The sequence below is a fragment of the Eleginops maclovinus genome, chromosome 11 (genome assembly GCF_036324505.1).
Source record: "Eleginops maclovinus isolate JMC-PN-2008 ecotype Puerto Natales chromosome 11, JC_Emac_rtc_rv5, whole genome shotgun sequence".
In the NCBI taxonomy this organism is placed as follows: Eukaryota; Metazoa; Chordata; class Actinopteri; order Perciformes; family Eleginopidae; genus Eleginops; species Eleginops maclovinus.
In genome coordinates, this window is record NC_086359.1 from 4,472,798 (window position 1) to 4,495,630 (window position 22,833).

Here is a 22,833-nt window from a genome sequence, read left to right on the forward strand (position 1 = left end):
GGTACTGAAAGTGAAGCAGCTGTGAGGAAGTGTCGCCCTCTGCTGGGAGAACCTTTGACTGACATGCATGCTGGCCTTTTTTCTCCTCACAGCTGCTAAGTAGAAAACTGCAGAGGCCTTGCAGTGGTGCGAGAAATATTCAGTATTCAACACCGCCATTTACAAAGTGCTCACTCTGCAGTCGCTCCTGGTTGTACTTTATGCAAGTCACAGGTACGAACTGCAGCAGTGTCATTTGTGGGGGTTTCATTTAAAAAATACATGACATACTCCGGAATATCTACTTTTAGTGAGCATGTAAACACATTTTGATTCAATTTATTGTTTCACACTGGCACATATGCACATATTCACATGAGATATTATCATAAACTACAGTAGAACCTGGAGGGTCAATGTTCAGGACTATCGGATCCACACTCAAATAAAAACAGCTATTACATTTGGAAGAGAGTTGTCTAGATGATCTGGAGCTGGTGGCTTTCAGAGAGTCCACAGCTGACCTTGTGTTCGTGGAATAACTTGGTCAGGGCCTCCATGTAAAGTCTATGATAGTGGTCCACCTCCTCCTCAGTGGGGCTGAAGGGCTTCGGCACTGAGATTGGACTTCCCACTGTAAGAAGCCAGAGTGTTAGAATAAAAATAAATAAAAGTACCACCGTGTTTAGGAAAAGGAAACACTCACCAACAGTTGTGACGGGTTTCCTGTAGGGCAGGATGGCCATGTGCTCTCCAACGAACAGACACGGGGCGAAACCCACAATCTTTTTGAACAGGACCTGTAACTTCAGCCCGATGCTGCCTTCTGACAAAATCACCTGCTTAAAGAGCTCATTTTCCCCAAACGAGTAAACTGGCACCAGATCGGCCCTGTGGAAGATCATCAGAGGTCAAATACTGTCAAACTGAGAGAAGAATGAGACTGATAACTGGTATTCATGGGTGGTTGTGGAGGGGGCCAATACACACTGAGCTGTTACACAGAGCTGTAATGTGTGTTTTATCTCACCCAAACTCCAGGGCCACCCTGACAAATCCCTTCCTCTGCCTCATCACCACAGTGTTGACTCCAGGAGCTGAGGCCAGCGACTCCGCAGCGCCTCCTATCACAATCACCACTGCGTTTCCCTTCCCTCTTTTGGTGAGGAGGTGCACGAGGCTCGGCTTGCTGACTGGAAGAAGACCTGATCACACAAAGTAAGACAGCAGTGACTGTGGATGTTCTTCCTTCCATGTGCAGTCTCAAACAGCACCTCCTCCTCCTTCTATCTAGGCATGAGTAAAAACTTTTTTTTTTAAAGTCCAGCAGTGGTTCAGTCAGTAGGGGCTTGGACTGGGAATCGTAGGGTCGCCGGTTCAAGTCCCCGAACAGACTTGAAAAAATATTGAAAGTGGACTGCTACTTGGAGAGGTCCCAGTTCCCCTCCTAGGGCCCTGCTGTGGTGCCCTTGATCAAGGCACCGGACACCTCCAATCCCCCCTCCCCATTGCTCCCCGGGCGCTGCACAATAGCTGCCCACTGCTCCTAGTACTAGGATGGGTTAAATGCAGAGGACCAATTTCACTGTGTGTGCTCTGCTGTGTGCATGTGTGTGACAAATAAAGAGGGTTTCATCCTCCGACTCTTCTTCCTTCAGTTGAACATACATACCTGCAAACATTAAGTACTCCCTAAAGAGCGGAGCCTAAAAAGCCCGGCCAGTATCACCAGGGTGGATCGCAGCCCAGGGAACAACTCGGTGAAGCCGCAGCACTCGGTGCTGAAGCAGGTGAAGGCCCCGGCACTCATGATGCCGTGCGGATGAATACCAACAACGTAGTTCTTGTTTGGATTCAGCTCGGCTGTCTTCACCAACTGAGCAAGAGAAGTTATGATGAGCAGAGACTTTAAACCCAACCCAATCCAACTTCAATATCCTGACATTGAATTAGAGATTTAAAAAGCACATGCTCCATACAAAGGATCTATCTCGTACTTGAGTAAAAGTACAAGTACCAGAGTGTGGGAACCATTGTGCCATTGTTTGATTGGTCCATTTCAGAATAATATCTCTGATATGTTTTATAATGATTGATCATTAAAGTGTTCTCAGAGCTGGTAAAGGTGCAGCTAGTTTTAATGGCTTTGTATACTGCAGGGTAGCTGCTGGATTTACTGCAGGTGAACTAAAGTCTGATTTAAGGGCTGATTATATTTACCATCATTAATCCAAATCTGCCTAGCAACTAAATGGATGAGATGTAGTGGAGTAAAAGTACACCAGCTACCTCTGAGTAGAAGTACAAAGTAGTATAACATGGAAATAATCAAGTAATCCACAAGTATCTCAAAATTGTACTTAAGTAAGTGTACTTCCCATCTCTGTGTGAAACTTACTTTGACTGGGAAAAAGTCCCTGAGGTGCTCCCATACCCTCCAGTTCCTCACAAATGTTGTGTGTTGTTGTTTCCTGCCCCCTGGTGGACACATTAGAAGTCTCAGAGGCAGAGTGTGTCATCTCAACACTACACACTCACTGTAAGCTAAATATTTGTGTTGCCAACTGCTTTTGATAACCGGAAAATATACAACTTCATTATTATTATTATTACATTACTGCTTTATTATATTAGGTACTTTGATTTTAGTGGGTGTTGAATGATGTCCCTTCCTTTACCTCTCTCAGGGGTTTGCCAGTCTATCACCTGCCAGATGAAGTAGAGAGTGGGGAGCGGCCACAGTGAGGTGAACATGAGGTACACCATCAAGAGAGTGCAGGCCACTCCTGGAGGTACAAGATTCACAGATGAGCAGTGTGAACACAGAGGTGCTCTACAAATGAACTGAGACCCTCGTGAACTAACATGATCTAAAAACGTTTCTCATACTTCCCAGTGTCATTTGATACAAAGTGTTTGTGTGGTGGGATCTTACCTAAGAGGAGAAAGGTTAAAGCCCATTGCAGAGTACTTACTACCTCCAAAAACTCCTTCCACTTAGTTTTTCCTTTAGTCATTCCTGCAACCAGGAGAACATACCATCAATTTAAACATTTAAAACTGTGCTTTCATTCAGTAAAGGTCATGGGTCTATAAATCATGGACTCAACACCTGTAGACTTTATGTGAGACATTAATGACATTTATGCCTTTTTTATGATAGAGATCAGATTGCTGCAATAATGAGCACTTCAGCTTTCATTCTTTGTTAAGGTAGGTCATAGGCTGAAAAACTCACAATGCAGGCACAAATAACTCTCTCAGGAGGAAGCTGACAGGCTCAACTAGTTTCAATTTGCTCACATATAAAACTTATCAGAACAAACGTGTCGACGGCAGCAAACACCTAGACTCTTAACGACATTAGGACAACATGAATGACCACACTGCTACGGGTAAAATGTAAAACGTTACCTTACTATAGTCGATTCCTGAGTTAATTTGAATGGATGCAGATTCACCGTTTGTGCAAATGCACAACATGCAGGATGCACTTTGCCCAGATCATGTAAAACAGCTGATAACAAATCCACTCCCCCGATACTTTGACACACAAGCAAGCAAGGTAAGAGATAAAAAGTCTGATAGTTGGGTGGTAATATTAGATCTGTGAAGGACATTGCTTAGTTTGATTTTTGGCTCTTTTGTTGGTCATTTTAAAGTGGTAACATGTAAACCGCTCATAAGTGCATTTAACTTCATAAGAGAAACGGAGAAAACCAAAAGTAGAATTCTCTATTCCTCTCTCATAAAGTGACAGTTATGAATGTTTTAAATATTGTTCTTTCTCACTTTTCTTTCATTTCCACGTGCCTTCCCTTTGTCAACCTATACGGTCAGTGAGACCTGAAGATATTTCCCAATACAAGTGAAGGCATTCTGCACTTTGAACCAGTGAGAGGCTTTTAGAAAACACAATTTTATTTAGTTTATATTTGTACCGGAAGACGAACAAAACACAGATAAAGGAAAAGATATGTTCTTTTAACATTTGTACAAAAACATAGGACCAAATGTCACCAAGTACAGCACAAGAAAGCTTAGAGGAATGGCAATCTTGGTTTTGTGTATGCTCAGCTGGAACAATTGAAGAGGACGCCTCCATTGGACTCCTTTGTTTACTTCAGCAACATAATGACATCACTATGTAACACTCGTGCTTCTATTGGCAAGCGCTCAAACACATATAGTGATAGGTTAAGTGGCGGGACATCTCTACTCGGTTGACCAATCACAACAGAGCCGGCCAGCTAACCAATCAGAGCAGACTGGGCTCTGGTTTCAGACAGAGGGTGAAAAGAGGAGCTGCAACACAGGCAGTATGAGAAACATAAAGAACTTTATGAACATTAGAGCATGGAGACATGTCCCAGGAGAGACACTACATAAAAATAAGAAGCTGAAATTGAGCAGAACATGTCCTCTTTAAATGAATGCTCTGAATGTTTCTCCCCCACTGCCTGTAATTCAATTCAAATTGACTTTCTGAATACAGTTGAGTCACTCACTGATAGGTGTGTGGACTTTCCCGAGGTGTCTAAGGCGATGACCCCTCGCAGACATACTTTGACCCCTACACATTGATGTATTTATCAGAGCCACAAGTCCAAAGATTTTACTGATAAACCTCTCATGATAAAGGCATGCATTCTTCTTGATGAAGCACCTTTAATCTCTTGCCTAAACTCAACCTTAACTGTCCTCAACCTCCCACGGACTTTAGGGGGCGTGTCCCTCACACAGGCCATGTGTCGGCTAGTTGGTCATGTGACCCCCCCCCCCCCCCCAAAAAAAAGAGAGACTACATTTCTATATGAATATTTCCCATAACCCTATTAGAAAAAAAAAACGGCATTATAGCCAATACTATAAGTGAAGACTGTCAGTCAGGTCTCAGTGCATTTATTGAATGGGTCTTTAAGAAACAGTCCAATCAAAATGTTACACCGATATTCATATGACAGTTTAGCCTACTTTTCTGTGGGATTAGGGGTTTTATGGTGAGCTGGTTTTATATTTTATAGTATTTGATCTCCCATGACATCCCTACAAAGACTCCCTAATATTCTCATAAATTACACTATGTTGTGTTTTTGTGCATACTGGTGAAATAGTCGATGTTTTTAGTTGAACAACAATCGTAAACTACACTTTGCCGATAATCTATCCGGACATTTTATGAGTCTGCTGCTTAATATGAAGGGGAATTTCATTTGGGTCTGCTGAAAACAGCCTCTCGCCGCAGTTGGACTCAGAGACCCCTCGGATGCTTTTTTCCCCCCTTCTTCTATAAACAACCACTGGTGTGCTCTCAGGAAGTACTGTATGAATATTAATATGGATGCAAACACACAGTGAGGATGCCCAGCGCTTGATCCAACACCGCGCGCTCATATCTGCGCATTTTTTTGTTTTGACGTCTTTCTTTCTTCTGTTTATGCCTGAGTGTTTATTTCGCGGAGGTCACGCTGGAGCATGTGTTTTTTCCAAGCACACAAGGATGGCGTTTCACCTGAGTGTTTGCAAGGGAAGCTTTTGTAGCGTCGCATTGAACTGCATCATGGTTTTCAAACAGGGCTGACAGCGACCAGGGTACACCGAGCCTCGGTAGTACAGTGCGCTGTTTATCAGAAACATGGAAGACCTTTCGCGTCAAGAAAAGGCGTCAGTCCGGTAAAATGCGTCTGAATAACTGATTTTTCATTTACTCGTCAATTGACACATCTGGGAAAGGATTTTTTCCCCCCTCCCGTCTACCAAGACAGCTGTGTCATCAACAACCGGCGTGGTGTTGTTGTTGTCTGATTTTACGAGCCTGGGCAACTGGATATCGGCATAGTCTGCCTCTGCGCCAGCCATAGGCTACACACATACCAAGGTAGGCATCACACCTTCCATAACGTTATGTTTTGCTCCTTAAATCAGTCGCCTGCATCATCTAGCCTATATATCCAGCTGTCATGGTCGAAACGCTGCTTAATTAGCAGCAGGGAATATGGTGCTGTATTTCGGAGGAGACGTGCGGGCCTGACGGTGTTTTTACGCATAAAATGTGAAGAAATACAGGGTTGACAGCGAGCCGCTTCGTGTCCACAAGCCAAATTATTCAACCTTGAAGCCTCACAGCCCATGACGGTGAATATAAGGCCTGTATTTCTAAACCCAAACACAAAAGAGACGGGGAGGTGCACAACGTCAGGACCGCCGCGCAGTGCAACCCACCAAACAGCCCGCGTTTTAACTTCAGTCGTGACAAGACCTTATAAATATTTCACCTAAAAACAAGCCTCCACCAGCTGACTGCTGATGCTGGGCAAATACCTCGGTGTCAGTGATGGGAGCCTCACTCTGCGAGGCCATGATGGAAAACATCTGCATGTTTACGAATCATAACAAGAGAAATGCTTTGGTAGTGGGATGCTTTTTGTGTTTGTGTGACTGGATGGTGTAGTTTTTGTGAAACACGTTGGCAATGTGTGTGTGTGTGTGTGTGTGTGTGTGTGTGTGTGTGTGTGTGTGTGTCTGTGTGTGTGTGTTGTGCTTGTGCGCAGCCAGGTGAGGAAGATGTGTTGGCGCGTCTTTGGGGTGTGGGAAAGGGGAGGCGTCTGGATGAGGGGAGCCGAGATCACCACATGTGTGTTTTTATTATAAAGATGATACCCGATAAACTGCCGCAGTATATACATCCTGAGTGATGCGAGCCCAAGGGGTCGAGGGTTTGTGAATGAAAATTAAGGTTAGTCAATACTGCCCCCCCCCCCCTCTCTTTTTTTTCCGGGCGTGACAGCCACTCAAAACCACTCACACTGGGAGGTTTGTACACCTCCCCAGTTCGAGTTTAAATTGAAAACACAGCAGAATAATGGTGATAAAAGGAAGCTAAAATGGTATTTCTCTTCCTGGCTCTTATAACGGGGAGACGGGGGAAAGGCTGCTTCACTTCAGCTGGAAATGTTATTTTGGACTGACATTTTATTTTCTAAATTATTATGGATGTCTTTCAAACATGACACAGTGAAAGTTTAAAAGGGTTGTGTGTGTATATACAAAACAACAAATCCTTACAGACATATATGAATTTAGGAAAAGCATTTTTTGGCCGAAACTGAAATAAAAAATGAAACTAAAAAGCAGTCAGCCTTGCTTGACCTTGCAGCTGACATAAACTAGCGTTGGTTCTTGGCTAACAGATAGACAGGATCTGATTTGTGGTGCTGTTCAGTTTAAAGCACTCGTGGTACAGACAGAGGAGAGCAGGGATGGTTCAGAGCAGCTGTGTATTCGGGGTCATTGAGTCCAGGCTGTGAGTATCACACACTGTGCAGTGTGCCTTGAATGCAGAAGCAAAACCAGAGCTCGCACAGCCTGTCGTTGCTTCCTGGTCATCCCAAAGTACAGACATATGGGTTACTTATTTAAAGGTATTGCATTACTATTACCAGTTACCTTTTTAAGAACAACCAGACTTTTGTTAAGGACATTAGGCAGCAGAGCTCATGATGTAGAAAGAATTGAAAGTGTTTCCAATTAAGGAGAAAGGACTCTGACTACATTTGAGCTTTCTCCAGAAGGAGGATGAATCAGTCGCTCTGACCGGCAAGTCCTTATTCCTCATGTCTGATTCCAAAGAGGATGAGCAATTCAGTTTGGGATATTGAACACACACACACATGTCCTGGACCCAGAGAGGGCGAGGGGAGGCCCTCATATGCAGGGACTGATGGGGAAGGAGAGACAGGAAGCAGGGGACTGATGGATGCACGATAGCAGTGGCAGACGCTGACATGTTAAGCCCTCTCCTCGTGTCGGGTGGATAGCCCCTGTCTAACATTTTCTGTCAGGAAGTTATTTTGGCTTTTTAAACTGTAGTGTTTCATTGATGGTGTAAAGGCCAGACATTTTTTACATTAAATATCTCCCGTTATTATTTTGTCTTACATAACACACTTTTTGTGGACCAAATGTTGTTGATAACACCTTTGACAGGTCACAAGTAATTGTAAAGGAAAACCCTTTCGAAGACAGCCCTGGTTATATATACGGTTACTACTGACCGGTCGTGGAGGTATTTGTAATCAATACCCCTGTAGACGTGTTTAGCTGGCTGCGGTGTGTGTGTGTGTGTGTGTGTGTTGTTGCTTCTGCATGAGGAGAGCAGGTGTTTCCTCCATCTGTGGATTCACCATCTTGGTTTTCTCTGCTCTGTCTGAGGGAGTCAGAAATGCAGCTCACAAGCATTATGAGTGAGTGCTTTCATTTAAAAAACGAAGGATTTATAGAGTTAAAGTTTAGTTTTGATCGTCAGAGTCTTTCTGCGCCACTTCCCCCTGTGCAATAATGCTGAGTTAATAACACTCGAGTAAAAGTGATTGAACGGCATTAGAGCGGGGAGGCTGAGGGGATGAATTCATTTGTTAATTGACCGGGACATTATCGGTCACTATTTTGATCATTGAATATTCTTTTCAAAAACAGTGAACCGACGCTCCCCATCCTCATGTTCCACCTTCTCCTATGGCTTCTCTTTGTCTCATTTAATGTCTCTTTGGAAGAATCATTTGAGGATTTAAGATGTCATGTCATAGTCCGACCAATCAATCCAAAAAATCTAACTATAACGGCCAGATAAAAAAACCAACCATTATCATTAGCTGCTTCCAACAGTCTGTGCTGCCTCTTTAAAGGTCTCAATTGTGTTCATTTTCAGGTATTTATTTGTATTTTCTGTCTTAATTGTGACATACTGCCTGTGCTGCTGCAAAAAGAAATAGCATGTGGCGAGAAAGTCAAAGAGAAGGAATTCAAAGCGGCATATTCTGCTCATTTTTAGGTTCATATTTGTATTTTGTGACATGTCTCCATGCTTCAATGTTCAAAAAGCTCTTTATTTTTCTCATACTGCCTGTGCTGCAGCACCTCTTTTCACCCTCTGTCTGAAACCAGAGCTGCTCTGATTGGTTAACTGGCTCTGTTGTGATTTGTCAACCGCTTTGAGTTGCTCCGCCCCTTAGCCTATCACGTATAATGTGTTGGAGCCAATAGGAGCGTGAGTGTTACTTGGTGATCTCATCATGTTCTGGAAGTAAACACTTTGGGATTTCAGCCTTTGCAGACCATTGACATGCAGTCAAACTTATATAAGACACGACAGGAAAGAGAAACCCCCATAAAGCATAATGGGGTATCTTAATTGTGTCTCACTCTCTTTCTGGTAAACTCCAGGTTATCACAAAGGCCTTAATGTTGTGACTTTTCCAGGATAGAGCTTAGATAATGCAGCTGACGTCGGTGTGACATCATCCGGGTTTATTTTTCTCAGACTAGACGAAGCTCCTCATAAAACACATCAGACGCCTTATTCACAGACTGAGAAACCATGAAAACTGTCGGAGGGCCCCTTTCATCTCGCGTCACTAATGTAGGTCAAATTGATTCAAGAACTCCCTTCTTTGTATTGGATTTGCGATGTGTATCGTGAGTTTTCTCCTTGAGCCACGTAATGTTGAATAAGTTCCCATTCACATAAGAAATGATGGGTTTTCACTTGAGATAGACACAGTATTGAGTACAGACACATGGTTATGTGGTCCACATACAAAGAAAGGTAGCAGTGTCCCTTACAGTGACATTAGAAAATACGTAAACAGATAACCGTTAAAAATACTAGCAGGAAAACAATGTTTCAATGCTTTTTAAAATAAAGATCAATATATTATGAGCTAGACCATCTGCCTGCTTTTTGGTTTTCATTTGCATTGCATTTGAAACCCTAACCCTATTGATGTAACCCAAAAGTAACGGAGAGTAATCAGATTACCGTACTTTTATATTTTGGTACTTAGAAAAGGTGTTTTTAAAGGTAACTTGTAATCATTACTGATAGCATTTCCTCCCAACCCTGGTTAGATGTTATCCCCGGTTGCCCTCTGTCCCTCTGGGCTCTTCGCTCAGGGGCTGCCCGGTAACAGGGGGGGGATAAACAGTATTGAATCCCAGTAGACCTTTTCTTCAGCTGTGTCTCCCAATCTGACCTCCTCTCTGAATGGATATCATAAAGGCAAACAGATTGCCCGCTCTATTTTGCGCTTAAATGGAAAGACATCTGCTGCACCCATAGCTCTCTTCTTGGTGATTTTTTTGGGGAAACTCACTCACTACACACTTTCAAAGGTCATGTGTGTCTTTCATCTGATCCGAGGATGTCCGAATTAATTTCTCCATTTCAAAGGAGCCCTATTATGCTTTTTTTTGGGTTGACTCGTTCCTGTAGTGTGTAATATAGGTTTTTGTGCACGTAAATGGTCTGCAAACGGTAAAATAAAGACCTTTTTGAACATTTAAGCATGGAAACATGTCACAGTAGATGCACAAGATACATAATGTGAACCTGAACATGACCATAATATGTCCTCTTTTGTTCTGAGTGCTGTATTTGAAAAACTCCCTGTGCAGCTTCTGTGTTTCAAAAGGCAAGCTTGCATGTCCTTTTTCCAATCGTAGGATGTCTGGGATGTATATGTCCAATTGCAATGCTCCCCTTTTAAATGTCTTCTCTCTTGATTACAGTATAAGCATCCTACTGCATCCAGGCTTCAGTGCGGTGTGTAGTCAAGAGTAATGATGTGTGGTAATGATTTCCTTGGGGCAACTCATCTTTGTTCATTTCCCCTCTGTTTTCTCCTCATTAAACCTTTCCGAGCCATTTGTAAGGTACCATGCAAAATAAATAAAGTCAGGAGCCAACAGTTGCGCCTCTCTTGTTGGCTCGGAGGTCCCATGTCTCAAGCCATGTTAATCACCCTCTATTTATCTGTCTCTACGCAGCTTTTCCACATGGTTAAACATGCATGTCTGTGGCAATGTTTACATTCGTTTGTGTGCCATTTATCTCCATGAAGCCCCAAGCAAAGTCATTTCGGCATCTGAGACCAGTAATGGTAAGAAATGGAGTTAAAGTGGAGAATGTTTCAGCTGTATTTTGAATTAAACATGTGCATAAAAGGCTGCATAAAAGGTCCAGAGTGGTTTGGAGTCCGTCCCTCTTCTCGTTAATGAGCTGCAATCATGCTAAAGACCTTCAAAAGACCTTGACTAATGTGTAATTCATTAGGTGGTATGTGTGTACTGCAAACATCAGAAATGTATGCTCCACAAACATCCTACTCCCTACATGTCCTTGCATGCATGAGTTTGAAAGTGATGCGCGGCTATAATTGTAGAAGTATCTCACAGCGGTAATTTATTGTCTGCGACATTCGTAAAGGCCAATAGCAAAAAAAACTCCGGGTTCAGCTACCGTGTGTGAAATAGGTGAGGGAACACAACGACTCCTGAAATGCAAATTGTGAGCACAGGGTGACTTAAGTACGTGTTGTAAATGTCAAAGCCATCTTCATGTGTCCTGAAAAGAGTCCCGGCTGATTGGCTTGACGGCAGCACAAACACAGAGTCAAACTCAGGTTTTTTTCCCCCACTGATGCAATACAAAGATGTTAGATGTTTTAAATGAAGGCCCATCTACACAATTTGTGTTGAGCAAACATTTTAAAGAGATCATATTATGTTCATTTACAGGTTTTAAAATAGTGTTTAGTGCCTCTACTGGGACACGTCTCCATTCTTTAAATTTCAAACAGCTCTTTATGTTTCTCATACTGCCTGTGCTGCAGCACCTATTCTCACCCTCTGTCTGAAACCAGAGCCCAGTCTGCTCTGATTGGTTAGCTGGCCGACTCTGTTGTGATTGGTCAATCGCTTAGGGATGTCCCGCCCTTCAGCCTATGAAGCACAATGTGTTGGAGCACTAGCCAATAGAAGTGTGAGTGTTACATAGCGATGTCTTTATGTTATGGAAGTAAACAAAGGAGGCCATTTGAGGTGTTTCAGGCAGGGATTTGAGCCTTTGCAGACCATTTACATGCACACAAATCTATATAACACACTTCAGGAAGTAAAAACCTGCTGAAAGCCTAACAGGGGCCTCTTTGAATCCAGTGATATTCTTCCCTACACTTTTCTTAACGGAAAGTACAGCATATAAGCACACACTGTCCGAGGCAGACACCCTGCAGTGTGTAATCTTCCATCACCTGCCATTTGCCCCAGTTAGTGCCTTTTCATTTCATCACTGTCAGTGCAGTGAGCAGCGGGAAGGACAGGAATACGAATTGCTCAAGTGAGACCCTGAGCTGAAAACCTGCCAATCACCTGTGAGGGCAACGGGCGAGCCGGCACAGTCTTACCACTTCACCTGCTCCCTTCACAAACACTCAGAATGCTCTCAGACATGTCTGACTTACTGATTTTCAACAGCTCTTTAACTGTGTCTGAGGGGATTTTACTCACAAAAACATACCTCCAGAGGTGGCAGAGTGTATTATTTGTCGAACAAAATGTCTTAGCAAAATCTCTGAGTTGCTGTCATGCTGGGGAGCGCTGCGGGGCGCAAACAACTGGGCCATAAGAGACATGATGTGTATGTAATGAGATGAAGGAGTGGGAGAGCTGTGTGTGGGCATGTGTGTGTGTGTGTGTGTGTGTTCTTATCTTGCGCAACCTACGCTATGACTCGCTTACCGGGGGATTTTGAGCACACGAAGTAGGATGATTCAAATGTTGGAAGACCACTTGTGGCCTTATACACGGCTCTGCTAATCACACCAACGCTGCGGCTGTGATTTCCATCAGCAGAAACACAGGTTTATTATAACGACATCTACAGGACTTATTGGGACATTTCTGATAGTTAGAGACGGTTTATTTTTGTTTGTTTTCTCGAGTAAAGGTTATATAATATGGTCACCTAGTGGCGACCTGGTTGTGTATGTAAGGGATGCTTCCCCTCTGGATCCTGATCAGTATGTTGGTGTTCTCTTTCCATTAATGACCGACCGGCTGCACATTATCCCGCAGTTAGATACTAAATTAAGCAACGACCAGACTCACAGTATTGATTTAAAATTGATCGTGTCGCTACAGTGAAGAAAATGATTGTTTGGCGTAAGACGGCAGCACAGATCAACGTTTTCTGTACCTGTCCAAGTCTGGTGGTATTTTCTCTTCCGTGAACCCGTCTTTAAACACTGCCAGAGCTCAAACTGTTCCTTTAGTGTTTACTTCCTGTCTTTCTTCTTCTGTAGATTTCTCTGACGTCCAGCGCTATGTCTTTTAACCTCTTTCCTTCTCTTGCTCTTTTTCTTTTCCTAACCGGGGACAGTTTAGCCATCATATATAAAAAGCTTCGTGCTCTCCACAAATATAAAAATGAATATTAAGAAAGTATTCCATGATGTTTGTTGTCCACAGCTGACCCTTAATGTACTCGACTCCTTATTGGGGATTGATCTGTACTACTGCAGAGTGTCCCTTGATCCTCCTTAGCAGCGGTCTCTTCTCCTTAGCAACGGTCTGGTCTCCTTAGCAACGGTCTGATAGCTCAAATTAACAGATGCCTGGATCAGAACCGAGTATTACTGGACTTAAATCCATCCACCATCCATCCATCCATCCATCTATCATCCATCCATCCATCTATCATCCATCATCCATCCATCCATCCATCCATCCATCCATCTATCATCCATCTATCTATCATCCATCTATCATCCATCCATCCATCCATCCATCTATCATCCATCCATCTATCATCCATCTATCATCCATCCATCTATCATCCATCCATCCATCCATCTATCATCCATCCATCTATCATCCATCTATCCATCCATCTATCATCTATCCATCTATCATCCATCCATCCATCCATCCATCCATCCATCCATCATCCATCCATCCATCTATCATCCATCCATCCATCCATCCATCCATCCATCCATCATCCGTCCGTCCGTCCGCCCGTCCATCCATCCATCCATCCATCCATCCATCCGTCCATCTATCATCCATCTATCATCCATCCATCCATCCATCTATCATCCATCTATCATCCATCTATCCATCCATCTATCATCCATCTATCATCCATCTATCCATCCATCTATCATCCATCTATCATCTATCCATCTATCATCCATCTATCATCCATCTATCCATCCATCTATCATCCATCTATCATCTATCCATCTATCATCCATCTATCATCCATCTATCCATCCATCTATCATCCATCCATCCATCCATTTATCATCCATCCATCTATCCATCCATCTATCATCCATCTATCATCTATCCATCTATCATCCATCTATCATCCATCTATCCATCCATCTATCATCCATCTATCATCCATCTATCATCTATCCATCTATCATCCATCTATCTATCATCCATCTATCATCCATCCATCCATCCATCCATCTATCATCCATCCATCTATCATCCATCCATCCATCCATCTATCATCCATCCATCTATCATCTATCCATCTATCTATCCATCCATCTATCATCCATCCATCCATCCATCCATCCATCCATCCATCCATCCATCCATCCATCCATCCATCCATCCATCCATCCATCCATCCATCCATCCATCCATCCATCCATCATCCGTCCGTCCATCCATCCATCCATCTATCATCCATCTATCATCCATCATCCATCTATCATCCATCCATCATCATCCATCCATCCATCTATCCATCTATCATCCATCTATCATCCATCCATCATCCATCAATCATCCATCTATCATCCGTCCGTCCGCCCGCCGTCCATCCATCCATCCATCCACTGTAATAATAAACACGCCCCACCAGGACACACAGACTTTAACTTTTTTTCTACATTTCTTTAACCTTCTGCTAATGATGTAACTGAAAACGAGGCGATTTAAAACGCACCAGCTGTTTTTGAGATGCGAGTCATGCCCACTACAAGCTGCTGCGAGGCAAATCTTGTGTCTAGTTTACATTGATGTTCAGCTGATTACTGTTTTGCTTTGGGCTAGTGGGCTTTGCTTAATTGTTGCTGAATAGTTTATGAGGTTTGTCTGGTTGGGGCATGGACAGCCGGAAGCGCTGAGGGCTAGGATGTTTTTAGCTTTTTAAAAGGTGGATCAAATCAGTTGGAAAGGACACGTAGCAAAGTCCGACTGCTCTGATCATGAAAGTGTTTCAGCTTTGGTTAGAGAGATAGAGCAGACATGATGTTTCTCACTACCACAACAGAAAAGAACATCATGTACTGTGGAAAATATTTAGTGTTAAACATAATCTATTTATCTGACAGGCATTCTGGGTATTTTATTACGAGCATTCCTTAAAATGTTTTCTTAAGGGAGGAAACAGACTTCAAACCAACAGGCAGGCAGACAATATTGCTGGGTAATCCACATCTAAAATAAGTCAGATCCTGGTTATAGAGGGATGCTGGCTCAGTGAAGCGTGTGCAGCTGCAGAGTGGAGCTCTTCCCCTCGTGCACGAGCACCGGCGTGGAGGGGTTTTTTCAGTTCCCTTTCTGCTACCCTGCGGCGCTGTACCTCCCAGTCGGTTTTCCAGGCAGCCAAAGAGCAAACAAAATAGACTTTTTCTTTGTATAAGATGAGATCTCCCTCTTTACTTTCCCCTTTAGACTTGGAATGGACAAGGGTTTTCTTATGTGCTGAATAAAGTCTCTGACTGCAGAAACATTGGGGATTTTGCACTCTTTCGTCACACCAAGTCTAGTGACAGGCTGCAGAGCTATTGATTTGATTTCAATCTTAAAGAGGCCCTGTTATGCTTTCCGGGGTTTAGTTATACAGATTTCTGTGCATGTTAATGGTCTGCAAAGGCTACATTTTGAGCATTGAAGCATGTAAACATGTCACAGTAGAGGCAGAAAATACAATCCTTCTTTGTCTTTCTCACCACATGCTAATTCTTTCTGTCTGCAATGTGTTACTTCCTCAACTTGTTTAAAGCCTGACGGAGAAACAACAAGTGAATGCGTGTCCAGTATCGTATGAGGGCTTGTGGATCTGTAAGCCTTGTCCATGTCAGTGCAGAAGGTCACCTTGGTTAGTGTCGATTCTTGCAGAAGATGATGAAGGCAAGGGCACAAGTCATTCACCGACCGACTCCTTTTGACCACACAGCTTATGATGTGTTGTTTGAGCTTTCTGAATTAATTTGGTAGATGCAGCTCTTCAGCCTACAGTTTAAAAAAGCAGAAATAAAATCAGAACTGACAGAAAATGCTCCGTTTTAGTTTGACACACACAGTTAAGATCACACACACTATTTTACCATATGGATTTTGATTACTTAATCCTGTAACATGCAATCCGTTATTTTTCAAGCCGAACACACACACACACACACACACACACACACACACACACACACACACACACACACACACACACACACACACACACAGACACACACACACACACACACACACACACACACACACACACACACACCCGGGCCAAGGGGGAACAGGGAAGGATTTTTTTGTACGGTATTTTTGGTTGCAGTCCATAAAAAATTAAGCGACCACTCGGGTTGTACACCGCTTCTCAAAGAGTGCAAAGTGTCTTTTGCATGTATATTTAAGCGAGAGTATTTGGGGTATTTGACCCCAAAAAGAATGATGCAAGGAGTCGTTAATATTTGATTTGTTCCACGTGAGCAGACCTCAAAATACTGAGCTTATTTGTTTGTATTGTTTCATGTTGAAAACATCAGAAAAGTATCAAATGAGAGAAAGATAAATCAGCAGAATTCATGTACGCCTCTCATGTGTTTTCCACCACTGGCCTGGAGTCATACATCAGCCTCCTCCTCCTCCTCCTCCTCCATCTCCTCCTCCTCCTCCTCCTCCTCCTCCTCCTCCTCCTCCTCCTCCTCCTCCTCCTGTCCATTCTCATCAGCTGCAGGCATTTCTCTGCAATATTGTGAAATGTTCAGCACATGAAGGAAGTCGAGGGAATAGTGTATAACCCAAAAAGTGAAGACAGTGACCTCTTTTTGAATTATTACCACAGACACACTTTTAAAATACATGTGAATTATGCTGCAAAAAAAATCTGCTGATTAAGAGAATCTCCAACATGGACAAGTTTTGTCGATCAGAGGAGCAGCGGGCGAGAAAAACAAGACACAAGAGGAGAGGGAGGGGTCCTCAGAGTTGGGAGGGTTACGTTAAAAATTACAATCACTAGGTACCTGTAAAAGAATCAGTAAATTAATCTGAGAATCAAAACACACTCTCTTTTGGATTACCTCAATACTGAATGCAATGCAAGAGAAGTACACATCAATAAGATATGTTTTCTTAAGTGTATTATGTAAGACAACAGTACAATAAAACCCAAGTATCAATCATGCATGTTCTTAAATGATAGGTTCCAGAGTAGTGCTGTTTTAGTTTATTTGTTTTAGTTTTAGTTGTATTTTTGTTTAATAAATCAGACGTTCACATACTGCATTTAAATATATATATATATTTAAACTAAAGTAGATTCAAAATAGCTTGAATAAAATCCAATACAGGCATCTACCTATAGACCTGCTGATAATCCCCATTGTATTTCTTTTTATGTAACAGTAACCTGATTATGTCTTCTTTTGATGTAAGTGTAGGGAATACTGTTACCTTTTTTGGAATCCTGTAACATAAGGATGGCAGCCTCTGTGATTTGGGGTGCTCTGGTTTGTCTTGATTTGTGTGTTAATTCAGTGTTTACAGACAGTTACACCCTACATCCCTCGTATGTGTAATAAACCTGTTTCTGATTCTGATAGTCCCGGGACATGAAGCCTGCTTGTAGCTTAACGCTAACTGTTGCTGCTGTAAGCTAGTTAGCCGTTAGCTCAGATAGCTGTGCTGCCTGGACTGGTTCCTCAGCATCTGTCTTGGTTGATTTTTCCAGCATTTTTTTTAACCTCTTGTGACTGTTTTCTTGCAGGAAGGGAGGGTTCATTTCTCCTAAATTAGGGTGTTGGAGTTCATGAAGCACTGGATGTTGTTTTGAAAGCGTTTCTGGCCTGCACCTGGCAGAGAGCAAACATGTCCAAGGATTTTAGTTCGAAGGCTGACAAGTGTGCACGTGAGTTAGAGCTGTCAGAGGATTGCAACATGAGAGCGTTCTGTTCTGATCCCTTTACATGTAATCTGTTACTCTGCAGGCCCGGTTGTAGAAAAGTGATCACAAGCTATTTTTTATTCTAGAGGAAACCTGTTTAATTCCATGGTGCTCCTGCTTTAGTATTCCAGACTTCTTATTGAATTCTCCTGGCTCACGTTAATATCTATTTTACATCAAGCCCCCCCCCCCTGCCCCTCAGTGACAGGTGATGAATTGTTCTGCTGTGAAATACCCGTACCTGAGTTTCATGCTTAATAACTGGCTCCTCATATCCAGACCTGCAGCTGAAGTAAGAGGTGACACTGAGGAGGAAAATCAACATTAAAAAGGCATTAATAAGATGTCATGTTGATTGTATTAGTCAGAAAGTGGATGGAAATGGATATTGAGCATAGAATTACACAGAAGAAGAAGAAGGCTTAAATATTGTGTAATCATCATCACATATCCATTTTTTATTAATTAAGATCAGATAAAATAAGAAGTACTTAATTAATCCCAAACTGGGACATTTTTTGGGTCTACTGCAAGACCTTTTTCACATTTTTGTCCTATTTTTGTTAATTGCTTTATTTTTATTGATGTGTAATTTGCTGCAAAGTTACACCATTTTTACTGCCCATCTAAAAGGGACGTAACACGTGTTCCTTGTTCAATAACGACATGATAATAAGTCCGTAGCTCAGTACGTGATGAGGCAGCAAGGTGGATATCGAACACGGATATCTAGCTATCTCACTTGAGGATGCACGGGATGCATCGATGCCGGGGGGGTGGGGGGTGGTGGGATCAGGTACAAATGAAACCGCAGTGAAGTTCAACCCCGGGTTCGTCACGCATGACGTCGTCTTCTCTTTGTTGCATATTCAGCGGCTGGAGGAGAGGAGATGCATGGCTGACAGTGTTGCTAGGAGACCACACACAGCGACTAGTGTGAGAGGCTGGATTTCACCTCCCTCCCCCATTCTTGTAGTCTGGCTGCCTCTCACTGTTTTTTACTGTCCTCCCCACACTCTTCACGTTCCCGTCGTCCATATTCCCCTCCATCAGCCTCCAGTTTTTTTCCACCTGATCATATTTATCTGCAGCTCGGTTGATCCCTCAGTGACTCCCTACTTATTGGCATCCCCCATTTTTCATCAGGCCCCCCCTACCGTCTCGCTCTCCCGCTGCCTCCATCTCTCCTCCTCCTCCTCCTCCTGCTGCTGCTCGTTCCTCTCCTTAAGGTTTCCCTCCTGCTTCCTCTCTCGTCCTCTCTCTTCCCTGTTTGTTTCTCCGGTTGGACTGCAGCAGTGTGTCTGGTGAATGATAGAGAATAAACCCAGTGAACTGCATCCTGTGTTTTAGAGAGGCCCTATTAGGCTTTCTGGGGGTTTCCCTTTCCTGTAGAGTGTTATTTAAGTCAATGGTCTGCAAAGCCTAATATCCCAAAGTTCCCTCCAGAAGTTATATTACATCCATTACATAATGACATCACTATGTAACACTCACACTTCTATTGGCTAGCGCTCCAACACATTGCACATGATAGGCTAAGGGGCGGGACATCTGTAAGCGGTTGAGCAGTCACATCAGAGCCGGCCAGCTGACCAATCAGAGCAGACTGGGCTCAGGTTTCAAACAGAGGGTGAAAACAGGTGCTGCAGCACAGGCAGTATGAGAAACATAAAGAGCTTTCTGAACATTAAAGTCACAGTAGAGAAACAAATACAAATATTTCCCTGAAAATAAGTCTTTAAAATCCACAAATCCTAGATTATTGACAAATCAGATGTAAAAGTATTTGCACAGTTAAAGTCCTGGTGATGCTTCCTCCTCCTCCTCCTCCTCCTCCTCCTCCTCCTCCTCCTCCTCCGACTTACTCTACTTTCTGTCCGGAGTTTTGTACACATTGTTTGGCTTCAACGTCTTCTATGTACACATGCAAAGATCCAGAGGTAAAATGGACCTCCACTCATTTTAGTTTTAATTCAAAATGTCATCTTTCAGCTGATTTACTCAATTTGAATTTAATATGAACACAATCTTTTCATTCAAGCTTTTTCAAAATGCACTTTCCCCAGCACATCATTGAGGTCCTGGTTACTCAGGCCCACTCTCCCCCAGCTCTGAGGCAGCTGTCAGTACTAAGTTACAAAGTTAAATTGTGCTAATTTGCAATATAATTCAGCCTCGAAGGGAGGAAACACAAACATCCCAGAACTGTGTGTGCAAAAGGAGAAGATCTCGTCTATAATAAACAAGATGTCCTGGACTATCGGACCTTTCAATCTAATTACTTCTGTTCAAGCAGCTTTGCAAAGGCACAAATATCATGAATGCTTTTTTTCTGTAATCAAGAAAAGAGGCAGGTGGGCATCTTGTCTGCAAATAACAAAGAGATTATATACCCCAAAGTAATGAAATGCAAATATGTTTCATGGAAACATTGCCCCTTTGTCAATGCCAGGCCAGCGCTGTGATGTGTGACTCCCCTCTGCAGTGTTACTGCCTCCCTCACAGCGAGGTGCAGCAACACTACAGGGCCACTGCTGAGGTGGAGGCTGGAGGGCAGAGGGCTGCAGTACACAGCGTTCCTGAAGTGTGAAACTCAGAGCCAGAGAAAGAAAAGTAAAGAGAGAAGATGCAGTAAAAGCAAAACTCTCAAACAGCATCATTTAAATGTTGCCCTGTCTTCCACCCAAATTAGCATTTCTAAATTTCCGTCGATAATGATCTAAATTCTGTGTCATCATTAACCCACAGCTACCGCATCACACCCTGTGGCCACGTGTGCGTTTAGCATGTTTGGTGGATCTCGGTATGCGTGTGTGATCTGTTTGCTTTTGAGCACGAGTGAGTAGTCATGCAGATCCGGAGAAATGAATCATGGCTCCATCTGCCTCCTGGATCTAATGAGAGGAATTCAAGCGCCTCCTGACCCTACAGATGCTCCTGAAACAACTTCCTAAATGCTCTGGATTTACTTTGGATTCAAAGCAACTCTGGGGGTCGATCACAGCCAACCTGTATCAGAGTGATCTGCATGTTTGGTGTCAGTCTTTTAAATGCTGTGCTTGCGGTTTGATTATGAGCATGCCTGCAGATGAAGATCTTCTGGTTCTTCAAGCTAATTGCACACCAACCCCTCGGCACCTAATGCGACAATTGCGGGGCTGCCAGATCCTCAAAACCCAAATCAAAGTTAACAAAAGCCCCAACCCACAGTCGTAGCTCCCTAACCTAATTAATATTGAGTCAGCAAGCATCAGTGGAGGTTGTGTTGAGGGCCGGGGTGAACAAGAATAGCAGTGGCCACGCTGACACACTGGATGACACACTGGGCCGAGACAAAAGCAACACACACACGCACACACACACAGCTACACAGCTCGACAGGTTGCCTGGACCAGGTGCCTGCTGCTGTGCGTTGGTTCCCTTTATAGCGGGAGATGGTTGAGCTCTTTTCTAACAGAAAGGATGTTGTGAGGAAGATGCTAGTTGGTCCTGAATGTGTACAGAAATTAAACTGCTGGAAAATGTTAGTCATGTTGTCTTGAGTCAAAGAGTTTCAAAGCAGAATCCAGAGCTTGTTAAACTGGATTTAAATCAAGCTTCATTGTAACATGTTGGGAATGCAATACTGGTGATTGAAGACGACCAAAGCAGATAACATCCTTTTGTTCTATAATATTTTACAGAAAACATTGCAGTATGAGACCCCAAGACAAATCTACGTGCCATGTTCGGATAGCCTGCGGATAAAGTGGTTTCAAACTAAGAACAAAACTACCTCCAGTAAGCTGCAGTTAGCAGTTTAGCAACAAGTGAAGCTTTCTGTCCGTCAGGAATCTCCTCTCAGAGTCGAGGCCGAGCAGCCGGAGGACATTAGAGGGAACACCAAAGAAAAATTCTCCATAAAATAAACCAATAACAACTTAGTGCCGTCAAGCCTTACGCACTTTTCCCAGGAGTTCTTAGCCTAAATCCCGCTGGCCAAAGTTGTATAGTGGAGGAAAAAGGGGCCCGGGGTTCGAAGTGGGATTGATAGAGGCACCATTCTCCCTATTGCAAGTCAGTGTAGCATCAAAGTGAAGCTGTTATTCTAAGATAAAAACCAGTTACATAATGTTGCTTTAATGCATCTCATATAAAGTGATTCAGTTTGAGCAGCAATGCTGTAACTCAAAGCAAACTGATGCCAGAAGCACTGATGATAAAGCTTCAACGTACACTGGTAAAAAAAAACCTGTCAAACTCTGTTGCTATTTATGATGGAAAAACACTGGAAACATGCATCAGCTGACAGCTGTGCTTTTCTCAGCCAATTGAGTTGCACATTCACATTCTCCAGCATAAAAACATTGGGCCCTCAGATATCTGCCCCACAACAAGCCCGGCTTCTCATGGGGCGAGCGTGAGTAGGAAGCTGTGCATGCGCTACATATGACAAACCACATTACTGTCTGGCTAGCAGACAGGCTTAGCTAGGCCATCCCAGGGCCTGCAGCCAGAGACGTTTCGCAGCTGAGTTACCATGCTTACTCAAATATTCATAACTGGATAATGAAAGTATAAATAGTTTCTCATGTGATACACTAGAGGTTGGGGTAAACAAAACAGCCAACTCCATCACCATGGATCACCGTGTCTCTGCTCTGAAGGCTGCCAGTTGGAGTAATGGGCAGGATTGTTCGATATGACACGGCGAGAATGATAAGCAATGACTCCCCTACAGTTCTGCCAGTAATTTGGGTTTGATTATTTGGGTTTCATTGTGCGTCGCCACATCACAAAGTAATCACTGTCAAACTTGTCAACTTGCAAGTAGGTTGGGA

The 22,833-nt window shown here is 43.2% G+C and overlaps 2 protein-coding genes across 2 annotated transcripts in view; one reads left to right on the plus strand and one right to left on the minus strand.

Moving 5' to 3' along the window:
- Positions 1 to 304: 304 nt before the first annotated feature.
- On the minus strand, positions 305 to 3,453 carry mogat3b (monoacylglycerol O-acyltransferase 3b). Its single transcript, XM_063895419.1, is given in 9 exon segments — positions 305 to 613; positions 686 to 870; positions 1,010 to 1,184; positions 1,652 to 1,684; positions 1,687 to 1,855; positions 2,378 to 2,457; positions 2,658 to 2,765; positions 2,915 to 2,998; positions 3,399 to 3,453. Coding segments are annotated over 8 exon segments (987 nt in total). The 5' UTR covers positions 2,997 to 2,998; positions 3,399 to 3,453; the 3' UTR covers positions 305 to 458.
- Positions 3,454 to 5,753: 2,300 nt separating this feature from the next.
- The window catches only part of LOC134871752 (neuronal tyrosine-phosphorylated phosphoinositide-3-kinase adapter 1), a 31,094-nt gene continuing 14,014 nt past the window's right edge, over positions 5,754 to 22,833 (plus strand). The window contains exon 1 of the mRNA XM_063894613.1: positions 5,754 to 5,857. The gene's annotated coding sequence lies outside the window, so the exon portion shown is untranslated. The remainder of the gene's footprint in view (positions 5,858 to 22,833) is intronic.